This window comes from Borostomias antarcticus, assembly GCF_949987555.1.
Source record: "Borostomias antarcticus genome assembly, chromosome: 33".
NCBI lineage: Eukaryota > Metazoa > Chordata > Actinopteri > Stomiiformes > Stomiidae > Borostomias > Borostomias antarcticus.
Genome location: NC_140266.1, coordinates 2308322 through 2320174, shown reverse-complemented (window position 1 = coordinate 2320174; position 11853 = coordinate 2308322). Strand labels below are relative to the sequence as shown.

At 51.1% G+C, this 11853-nt stretch overlaps 2 protein-coding genes across 2 annotated transcripts in view; both read left to right on the top strand.

The window, feature by feature from the left end:
• Positions 1-5190, top strand: part of LOC311327617 (protein CBFA2T2-like) — a gene marked incomplete at both ends in the record, with an annotated part of 5682 nt that extends 492 nt beyond the window's left edge. The window contains 6 exons of the mRNA XM_084460703.1: positions 1839-1921; positions 2023-2108; positions 2945-3143; positions 3962-4030; positions 4217-4407; positions 4855-5190. Of these exons, the coding sequence (XP_084316829.1) occupies positions 1839-1921; positions 2023-2108; positions 2945-3143; positions 3962-4030; positions 4217-4407; positions 4855-5190 (964 nt within the window). The remainder of the gene's footprint in view (positions 1-1838; positions 1922-2022; positions 2109-2944; positions 3144-3961; positions 4031-4216; positions 4408-4854) is intronic.
• The window catches only part of rtf2 (replication termination factor 2), a 245229-nt gene that overhangs the window by 95928 nt on the left and 137448 nt on the right, over positions 1-11853 (top strand). The window lies entirely within an intron of this gene.

Here is an 11853-nt window from a genome sequence, read left to right as displayed (position 1 = left end):
ACACACACACATGCACGCACTCACACACTCGCACACCACACACATACACTCGCTCACACACACACATGCACACACTCACACACATGCACACACTCACACACACTCGCTCATACACACATATATGCTCACACATACACTCACACACACACGCTCACACACACTCACACTCGCTCACACACACACACATGCACGCACTCACACACTCGCACACACACACTCGCTCATACACACATACGCTCACACATACACACACACACACGCTCACACACATGCACGCACTCACACACTCACACTCGCTCACACACATGCACTCGTACACACACACACACACATGCACACACGCACACCCTAGCTCTCACACATACTCGTACACACACACATGCACGCACTCACACACTCGCACGCACACACTCGCACGCACGCTTACACACACACACTCACACATACACACACATGCACTCACATTTACAGTTACACGCACGCACTCACACACACACTCGCTCACACACATGCACGCACTCACACGTGCGCGCGCACACACACACTTGCTCACATGCACGCACGCACGCACTTACACACACTCAAACATGCACGCACTCACACACGCGCACACATACACACACACACGAATGCACGCATGCACTCACACATACACACACTCATGCACGCACACACACATGCACGCACTCACTCACACACACATACTCCATTGAGCTAGCTTTCAAACCAACCAACCAAAACCACCCCTCTCTCACACACACGCACGCGCCCACATACATGCCCAGATGGGTGGTCCGTGTGTGTGTGTGTGTGTGTGTGCTGAGCCAAGGGGCCCCATGTGTGTGTGTAAACAGAGGCCCTCCGGGGCCCAGCAGACCCCGGGTACTGACAGCGAGGCCGGCCTCTCCCCTCCGCTGGGTATCCATGGCGATCCATCAGGAGCTCGTCAGAGGCTGGAGGGAGGAAGCAGCAGTAGTTCAGACGGAGGCACACACACACACACACACCTTAACACACCGCTGTGTTTACGAGGGCCTCGAGTCCCCGATCCGCCAGCCTGCCTGCCGCCACTTACCCTAACACACACACACACGCACACACACACACACACGCGCGCCGACACGGCTTTGAACTGGGGAACACTGATGAGAAACAGGAGTGGAGGAGATGTGGAGAGTGAGGGTTAGAGCGTGTGTGTGTGTGTGTGCGTGTGTGTGAACGTGTGTTCCTGTGGTTTTTTCCTCCGTAAGTCCTCATCCCACATGTTTTTCCGTGTTGCTGATTTTACGTCCCCCCCCCCTCCTCCCCCCTCCATGTTTTCCTTTTTTACACTCCGCGCTGCGAATGTTGTTTGTCCCCTTGTTCCGTGTGTGTGTGTGTGTGTGTGTGATTGTCCGCGGCGCGGGGCCCAGGGCTGGTTGTGTTTAGAAGTGGAGCCACTCCACTCAGTCTGAGTGTCTCCCTGCTGGAATGCTGAGAGCTCCAGAGGCCGGAGGGAGGGAGGGGGGCGGGGGGGGGGGCTCGTCTCCCAGCGTGGCCCAGCCAGGGGAGGCTGAGGGGGGGGGGGGGTGAGGCCAGGGCGGAGGGGGGGGGGGCTCGTCTCCCAGCGTGGCCCAGCCAGGGGAGGCTGAGGGGGGGGGGTGAGGCCAGGGCAGAGGGGGAGGGAGGGGGGGGGCTGGTGGTTGACAGCTGACTTCCAGATGTGCGGCTGCTGGCTGGAGCCCGGGGTCTGGTTCTCATCAGCGGGGCCTCTCCCGGCGTCCCGCTCGGCTCCTGGTATGCCTTGGCACAGAGGTCACCGCTTAACCCCCCCTTCCCCTCCCCCTCCCCCCCCCCAGCGCAGATAACCGCGGCGACCTAAACGGCCCGTTGCGGGACGATCTGGCGCTCCCGTTCTCTTATCTGAGAGGGGTCACTAACCGTGACCCCCCCCCCCCCCCTCAGCGTCGACGTCCTTCACGGTCACATCCCTCAGTCGTTCTCATCTCTTCGTCCGTTGTCGTTTGTTTGTTTTTTGCGCAGGCACCAACGGGGGCTACCGCGAGGAGCCGGTGGACCACAGACTGACAGACAGAGAGTGGGCGGACGAGTGGAGACATCTGGACCACGTAAGAGCGCCCAGACAGCTGCCTCCGCTGCACTGCTATTAGCACTAGCGCTAGTAACCCGTAATGGCCCAGTACCACACAGCTCCTGGGTCCTACTGACTGGGTCCTTTCTGTAACTGCCCTGTACTGTATTTTGTAACTGCCTTGTACTGTATTTTGTATGTCGTAATTGCCTTGTATTTTGTATGTATTGCATTTTGTATGTCGCTCTTTCTTCCTTTTTATGTGTTATCTGTATTGTAAAGCGCTTTGTGCATTCGTGCTGTGAAAGGCGCTGTATAAATAAAACTTACTTACTTACTTACTTACTTACTTACTTACGGCCATGTATGAAGACTCTAGCTGTGTTCAGAATCGCTCCCTATTCACTATATAGTGCACTATATGGGGCGTCAGCCATTTTGTTTGTAGTGTCCGAATTCTCCACAGAATTTTTGTTCCCTATATAGTCCACTATTTATTACCCACAATTCACCTTGATTTGCAGGGAACAGTGCATGTACCCTACATTTTCTCCGTTCCCTAGGTAGTTCACTACATGGTGAAGCCTATATAGGGAATAGGGCGTGAGGGAATAGGAAGTGAGGGAATAGGGAGTGAGGGAACGAGGGAGCGATTCCGAACACAGCTTCTGAGTCGGTCTATCTCGCTGTCTTTTCCCTTTTCTGTTCATTTTCAGTTTCAGCGGCGTGAACGTTTTAGTCGTTTTAGAACGTTAAGTATTCGACGGCGAGGTCGCTGACCGTCTCTCTCTCTCTCCCCCCCCGCGTCTCTCTCTCCCCCCCGCGTCTCTCTCCCCCCCCCTGTCTCTCTCTCTCCCCCCCGCGTCTCTCCAGGTGCTGAACTGCATCGTGGACATGGTGGAGAAGACGCGGCGGTCGGTGAGCGTGCTCCGGCGCTGCCAGGAGTCGGACCGCGAGGAGCTCAACTACTGGCGCCGGCGCTCCAGCGAGCAGGACGACCCCCGCAAGGGAGGCTCCGCCCCCGGGCCCTTCTCCAAGACCCACAGTCCCCACGCCGCCGCCGACGCCCCTGGTGGGTGGACCGGTCACACACACACACACATTTTAAAGGATAGCGTCCCGCCCCCCCCACGCCATAACTCTCATACGCTCTGCCGCCCTCTTGTGGCGGCATTCGGAACTGCGGGCGGTGCACATGTCACATGCTCCCCCCCCCCCCCCCAGTAAGCTGCGTAGGGGCAGTGTTCTCTCTCGGTGCCAGCCTCTCTCTCTGCGCCCCGCTGGTACGCGGCCACCGGCAGGTGCCAGCACCACCCCGGCCAGATCGGCCACAGACGGACTGTCCTGTCGGGCTCCGAGACCCAGGACTGCCGGCCGGTGCCAGAGAGCGCCATCTGGACGCCCGGCAGTGCCCCCCCCCCCCCCCCCCCCCCCCCCCACCTAGTCCGTACCCAGACGGGCGCCTCTCGGAGCAGGGGGGGAGGAGGGGGCCGGCGCAGGCCCTGGGTCTGGATGGAGCGGGGGGGGGGGGGGGGAAGAGGAGGAGGAGGAGGGAGTGGACAGAATGTTGCCACAGCTTGGTTGTAATGTCCAGGACCGCCTCCAAGCCAAACACACTCCCGCTCCCCGAGCCGCCGGTCTGTTCGCTGCGGTTCGAAGGGAAGGAGGACGACGAGTCCAAAGCGAATCGGGAAGATGTCGTGATCGACGCTAGCCGCGCCCGATCGTTGCGCTAATTGTTACTGCATCGGTCATGCTACTGTAAGTGATAGATTCTTATCCGTTTTGACAGGTGCTAACTGACTCACTCTCCCTCCTTCTCTCTCTCCTTCTCTCTCTCTCTCTCCCTCCTTCTCTCTCTCTCTCTCTCTCTCTCTCTCTCTCTCTCAGACTCCCAGAGAGACTTTGCCGCTCGGCCCGGTTCTGGCTACGTCCCGGACGAGATCTGGAGGAAAGCCGGTAAGGGCCCGAATCACGACACCCAAAAGCATCCACACGCCGCGGGGCGATAATCACGCACGCCGCCTCTAACCGCGGACACGAGATCCGCCATCACGACTCACAAGGTTTCTTGAGTGTTTTTTGTGAGGGAACCTCGGTTCTTAGCCGGTTCTGAAGCGGTTCTGAACCCCCTGCGCCCCACAGAGGAGGCGGTGAACGAGGTGAAGCGCCAGGCGATGGACGAGGTCCAGAAGGCGGTGGCGGAGGCCGAGCAGAAGGCCTTCGAGATGATCGCCGCCGAGAGGGCCAAGATGGAGAAGACCCTGGCCGAGGCCAAGAGGAAGGCCACCCAGGACGCCATCCTGGTCATCAACGAGCAGGAGGACTCCAGCGAGGTGAGGGGGGGGCACACACACACACTCGCGCACACACACACACACAGCTGTGGGATGTGTCCCCTATACACTATCTCAGTAGTAGGGATGCAACAATAACCGGTATAATGATAAACCGGTTAAAATTTGATTAATTTTATCACAATAAAATACTCACTGTAAAATACTGTCCAGCATCAACCAAAGCTAGCAACAGTCTCCCAGATGCATTATGTTGATGTTTATGTAAACAAAAACTGCTTAGTGCTGCTAATTTTATTCGTGGTTGTCAATATCAAACTTGGTGAACTTTAGTGTGTCTTAGTAGTTTTATTTTTTAATTTTCAACATTTTAATAATACCGGTAACCGTGATAATTTCGGTCACTATAATAATCGTGATGTGAAATACGGTTCGTACCGTTCCATCTCTACCCAGCAGACTGACTCTGCCCCCTCTCCTCCACAGTGTTGTTGGAACTGCGGGCGCAAGGCGAGCGAGACGTGCAGCGGCTGCAACGCAGCGCGCTACTGCGGTTCCTTCTGCCAGCACAAGGACTGGGAGAGGCACCACCTCATCTGCAGCCCGGGCTTGCAGGCCCAGCCCAAACCCGTGTCCGCCATCACCGCCGCCCGAGCCGCCGCCGCCACCCCCGCCGCCGGCGCCGGCCTCACCGTGGTCAAGGCCCCCGAGAGCCCGCCGGCCACCGCGTCCACCAGCCCCGGCGCCGGGGAGAAAGCCTCGGCCTCGGCCGCCTCTCGCTCCTCCACTCCCGCCTCGGTCCCCGAGACCAACGGACACTAGGACCCCCGTCGGGGGGCGGCGGTCGCTCGTCCGACTCAGACCCCAGAGGGCCTCCGCCACCTCCTCTCCTCGCCGACCGTCTGATAGGTGGAAGCCGGTCGTCATTTTCACCCGTCCGTCCGAGCGCTTTTCAGATTCGGACACTCTGGACTCCAGCGGTCATCCCAGCGGCCCCCCGAGTGATGTCATAGGACACGCGTGACGTCCCAGGGAGGAAGTGGCATTGCGGATGATTTTGTGGGGGGGTGGGGTTATGCCCCCATCCTCCCCCTCCCCCCAGGCACAGATCAAGGGTCAGCTCCCCTCCACCCTATCACGGACCATCAGAGGGATCACGGCAGATCTGGGGGTGTGGCCTCAGACAGACTGAGTTTGATTTCGGAGCGGAGCGACGCGTCGAACCGGACCCTCGGTTCGGAGGGTTCGTCTTCACCTGTCGAACTAACAGACAATCTCACAGATGGAAACCGGCTCGTCTTCACTCAAACAGCCCGACCAATCAGCTCCCCCGGAACCCGGAACACACGAACCGAGTCACCGGACCACTCCGCCGAGAGGATGTAGGCGGAGCCAGCAGAGGGAGGGGTCGGGATGAACTACATTGTGTATATAAAGCTAAGATATTGACGGTGTAACGGTATCAGATGTAAAGCATTTCTCCTGCCACACGAGGAAAGCCAAGCGACGACCAGAAGGTCGAAGGTCGAAGGCTCCTCTCGACAGCTCTGTTCTTTGTATCGGTGTCAAAGTTATCTCGCTCGCACAAGTTCTCGTCAGGTTGTTTTTTTTGTCTTTTCTCGAGTGTGTGCGTCCGCGTGCCGTCAGTGGGTGATGTTATGCAAAACCATACCAATCATTTTCAGAGCAATATTTAAAAACTTTTTTTTTTTTTAAAGAGATGCGTTTCAGGTACCGCCAGCCGTTATGCATCGCCAAAGTTTTCAGCGGCTGAGAACGCGTCGCCGCCCCCCGTAACCGAGTACGTCGACGCCTCCGGTTCGAACCCGTGCTCCGCGCCGTGACTCATCATTACTCCGCAGATGTAGATAAGCAGCGTGCGCAGTTGAGACGCCGGGGGGGGGGGGGGGAGAATATAGACCTTCAACACCACCAGCTTTCCGTGAACTTTAAGTTGCTTGCAGTTATCTGACGTTTCTCAGCTTCACGTTACCAGTTGTAAAAAAAATAATAATGATAATTAAAAAAAAAAGTGCAGGTCGGAGCTCTTCAGGTCTCACACCACGGCTGTGTTTGCACCGCTCATGTCTACCAAAACAAAAACGTTATTTATTCCAGTCAAGACAAGTATCAATGTTATCGGTCAAAACAGGAGACGATAGATAGAATCGTGATAGACTTTTTAGACTATATTATATGAACCAAACAATGTGAGAGAAGCAGGGTTCGAGAGTCGAGCCCGAAGTGTAGCGTAAACCTTGGTGCTAACTCTGGCCTGGTGTTGGATCTGCAGTGGCGCCGACCCTCTATAAATCTCAGGAGTTTGTCTGTACAGATCTTTGAGTTATTTCTGTGTCACTGCTAGATAAAAGTCAAAAGTTTGGAGAGAATCTGATCTTTGATTTTGACGTCGCTCTCCGTTGTAACCGTGGAGAGATGACTGGGCTTTGGGTTTGTTGGTTGTGAGTCTTGTCTGTGAAGCTTATTACCTGAGAGACAAGTTTTCCTTCTAAAACACATCTTTTGATATGAAACATAACTTCATATGAAAAGATATCTTGACATGAGGTATTGAAATAAAGAAATAGAATTACTCCAAAGGTGTGGTCATCTCTACTGTGCTAATGTGGTTTCTAGTTCAGGTTCATCTGGTCAGAGTGCATTCTTTTCAGAGGAAAGAGGGGGTGAGTCTGTCTAAAAGTGAACCGATTAATTCACACCAAGGATACAAAAATATTAATAAAACGGATAGTGGAAGATTTTTGTGAGTAGGCTGAGGGTTGGGGGGTAAAGGAGTATTTCAAAATAAACCTTTACACAGCAGTTTACTATAATCTGAGGGTTGAAACTTTAAACCCTCAACACATTTCTTTGCATGGCTCATTGGCAAAAAACAGCATCTAAGAATCAGGGAAAAAACACCTTTCCAAAAGCACTATAAACAAGTGTCAAAGTTATTAATTTCTATATGCAATGATAAACTCCTTGTTGCTAGGCAGTTGCACCGACTATTCAAAATGGATGTGCTTCTCTGCAGTTTTGTATTTCCATCACACGCCAATTTGCTTTTTCTCCTCGCCTCTTCCAGCCTGCTTGTTTTGTTAACGCAGTGAGTCACTCCTTTACTTTGAATGAAATATGCAAAAACACGAGCTCAGATACATGAGTTCATCCAGAGAATATATTATTTGGGAGAAAATGCAGCCGTTCATTATGCGATCTGCTTTGCATCTCTGAGGTCTGTGCATATTTACCAGTCCTTGTGATTTTTAGTGATTGGTTGAGGTCAGCAGTTTGCTTTTGGGAGAGCCTGTAGTATCACCTTTCACCAGCTGGGGGCACTGTAACGCTTCCATACACACGGAGGGCTGGGCTGAGATTCATTGTCATGTACTCTAATGTTTTTCATGGCTATAAAAATGTATCCACACTAATATCAAGTGACTTTTTTGGAGTCCAGGCACGATTGCAGTGGCGCAATAATCAATCTAAAATCTAGGATTACACATTTGTATCGGATCTACACAATGAAAGATAAGTATCAGTATCACGTCAAGCAGTGTCGGTGTGAATCTCATTTAGGCCCCAGCCTACAGGAAGGTCTTTTACTCACTGACCCCATCGTAAAATCAAACCCGAGTGTGATGCATCTGTTGCCAGCGTGTGTCATCGAGCTGCTGCGTCTTCCCGGTTAATAAAGTCCTCCGTCCGAGAGAGGACAGCGGGGAGGAAGACTGTGAACATGGGTGGCGGGGTGAGAAGGATGGGATTTGATTATGGTTCCTGGCTCCGTCCATGTTGCTGCCCTGCGGGCGGAGCAACGGTCAGCGGTCACTTCGCATCCTGTCGCTGCTCTGTCTAAGCGGGTCCCGCTCGCCTGGAGCCAGGGGCCAGCAGCTCTGTCGTACGGCGCCGGGGTTTCTGTTGTGACCTATAAGGGCCGCTGCCGTAGTTATCGGCAGACCCTCTGCCAGACCTGCTCCGCTAGGTCCTTGATCCTGCACTCTTAGATCGGATGTGTTATAACAACACTGACACACGGGTGTGTTATAACAACACTGACACACGGATGTTATAAGAACACTGACGCACGAATGTGTTATAACAACACTGACACCTGGATGTGTTATAACACTGACACCCGGATGTGTTATAACAACACTGACACCCGGATGTGTTATAACAACACTGACACAAGGATGTGTTATAACAACACTGACACCCGGATGTGTTATAACAACACTGACACACGGATGTGTTATAACAACACTGACACACGGATGTGTTATAACAACACTGACGCACGGATGTGTTATAACAACATTGACGCATGGATATGTTATAACACTGACGCACGGATGTGTTATAACAACACTGACACACGGATGTGTTATAACAACACTGACACACGGATGTGTTATAACAACACTGACACACGGATGTGTTATAACAACACTGACACATATGTAACACCTGTTTTTAACACGTCTGTTCTAAGGGTGCATGCTAGTGTGAATATCCTACTACCATACATTGAAACATCTAGAATACAGTAGCCTACATCGACGCATTCATCTTTCAGCTACAAAGTAAATCTAAGACCGGCTTATTAATCTGATATGTTCATCCATGTCTTCCATCCTAGTGCTGTGTCATGAGCCAGTGGTGTGACCGTGTGAACAGTCGTAGGCCAGAGCAGCTCAACCGTGTTACTGTCAGATGCGCTTCACGCGTTTCACTCGGGTCACCAGAGGGTGGGCCGCAGGCGGGGCGCGGCTCAGCGTCCCGAAGACTAGCCTACTTTAGATTTGATCAAACAACGGTATGGTCTGGACAGATTCAGGGCAGCCTGTGGCCAAGGACTCGGTAACAGACAGACGGAACACAAGTGAACATTCAGACAGACAAGATAGACAGACAGGCAGAGAGACAGGCAGGCAGGTAGACAGACAAATAACACAGAGAGAGACAGACAGACAGACGGACAGGCAGAGAGACAGGCAGGCATGTAGACAGACAAATAACAGACAGAGAGACAGACAGAAAGCACAGACAGACAACACAAATAGACCACAAGTGAACATTCAGACAGGCAGAGAGACAGGCAGGCAGGTAGACAGACAAATAACAGACAGAGAGACAGACAGACAACACAGACAGACCACAAGTGAACATGCACACGGCCGAAACCGTGAAACGAATCATCTTCATATTAGTCTCTACCCAGACCCTCTGTCGGCAGTGAGGAACATTCATCTTCATGGAGAGATGGAAATTAGGCTACTGTTTATATCTCCATGCAAATCTCCCTCGCGCCACAACGCTCACAGCAGGAGCAGCTTTGGACGGCCTCTCTCCTTCTCAATGTCTCTCCCTCTCTGTGTCTCTCCCTCTCCGTGTCTCTCCCTCTCCGTCTTCGAGGCATGGAATGGTTTTCCCAGCATGCTGTCCCGATGAGCTATTCATTTATATGGTTTAGTAAAGCTGAATAAATTAACAAGGGCAAAGAGAGTATGGAAAGTTTATTGCTAACACTCTACAAACAAAAGGACCTCTGAAAAAGTTCCATATAGATATATACAAATATAATAATAATTTAAAAAAATAAATAAATAAATAAATAAATAAATATATATATATAAAATTCAGGGAACCATCGCAAAGACCTCGGTCTCAGTGGGTTCCCCCGGATAAATAAAAGTACATATCCGTGCCCTGGGGCCCCATTGTCTCACATAACCCACCCACACTTCTCCACAGTGGCTTGTATTTTTATACTACCCGCAACGTTTTGTTTAAAGCAAATAAAATCCCTCTGGTACCCGTGAGGCAAGAAGAGACGAGAGAAAAGAGTGGAGAGAAATCCCTCTGGAGTCTCTGTGAGGTATAAATCGGGGCTATTTAAATATCCTTGCTATCTACAGGGTATTAATGTCACACACGACGGTACTTGTGAAAGACAACACCCTGTATCTACGGAAGGCCTACTACGCCAAAGAAGGATGCGGTTACCCAGCAAACACACAACGTCAGGGAGACGTTCAGATCATGTCTTAATAACGTCCGTCGGTCCAGAACCCCGTGTGCTCGTCTGCTGGACCCCTCAATATTCACACGTCTGGCTTGGACCCCTCTAAGACGTCTGTGGACGTGCAGAACGGGTTTAATATCTGAACGTCTAAAATAACTTTCATTCTGGCTCCTAATTGGATGTCTTTGGACGTCCGAAAAAGACATCTAAAAGACGTCTTTTAGACGTGTCTTTGCTCAGTGGGAACTCTTTGGTGCATTCAGTTCATTCTCGTTCCCCTCCCGGAGGAGACCCTTTCTGGCTGTTATGTTATTCACGGTTCTAATGGGAGCAGAGCTAAACAGGAGGCCCTAGCACACATGACTGGCCCTCATCTACATGTCCTCTCTATATTCATACAGGCTGGGGTCTGTGGAGCGTGAATGGAGGCGGGTGGCGGGGGCACACCAACTGTCGGATCAAACGGCCCACATCTGCGGGTGTGCCGGTGTAGCCTAGCCCAGGGTTTTAACACACTAATAGGGTTTTAACACACCTGCTTCGGCAACCTGGAGACTCTTCTGAAACAGAATGTGGCCCTCAGAGCAGCGGCCCTCATTATTTCTTGATAATGATAATTCAAGAATTTCTCCATATATTATATAGTCGTTAGGCTAGCTGTGCTCTGGCACCCAGGTCCTCATTGCGATGTTAAATACCGCTGAACCAACAACGGTTAAACGCAATCAATTTCCTATTATATATATATATAATCTATTTCCACTTGACGTCTCAGCTAATGCCATTGAAAGCTTGGGCGGCAACAGCCACATAAGGCCTGTGTTTAGTTCATTTTGGACGGCTGCACAGACTAGAAAGGCTTCTACCTACCTATGGAATACTAAATGTGCCAAAAGTAAATAAATAAATAAGGATATGAAATTGATAAATATGGCTATGAAATAAATGAATGAGTTAAGTTAAGTTAAATGTATTAATATACAAATACATGTAAATATAAATATATAAATGAGAAAATAAATAAATAAATAGGTTTTTATTTATCATCAGCCAGAAATTGTCATCGCGAATTTCCAAAATGCAGGGTGGCAGGTGAGGGCTCATTAATATTCCTAAAAAAGTGCTACCCGATTGGCCGGTGTTGCTGCTAACGTAGCCTACATCCATGATCTGACCAAGATCTATTATATATGGTGCTATTGCTTTGGTCTGAGTTTGAAATAACCACGCCCCATTCATTTGAATACAAGACTACCTGCTGCCTGGGGTCCTAAACTTGATAAATGTGTTAATACTGTATTCACAAATATAGATTATATCATATTTTTGGACAGTAAAGTTAGGCTATCTAGGCATTAAAAACCACACGGGTCTTTGTCCACTGACTTTTATTAAAGTTTGTTTGATGTATACATGTGGATATAACACCACCACGATGAGAACATATGCGTACA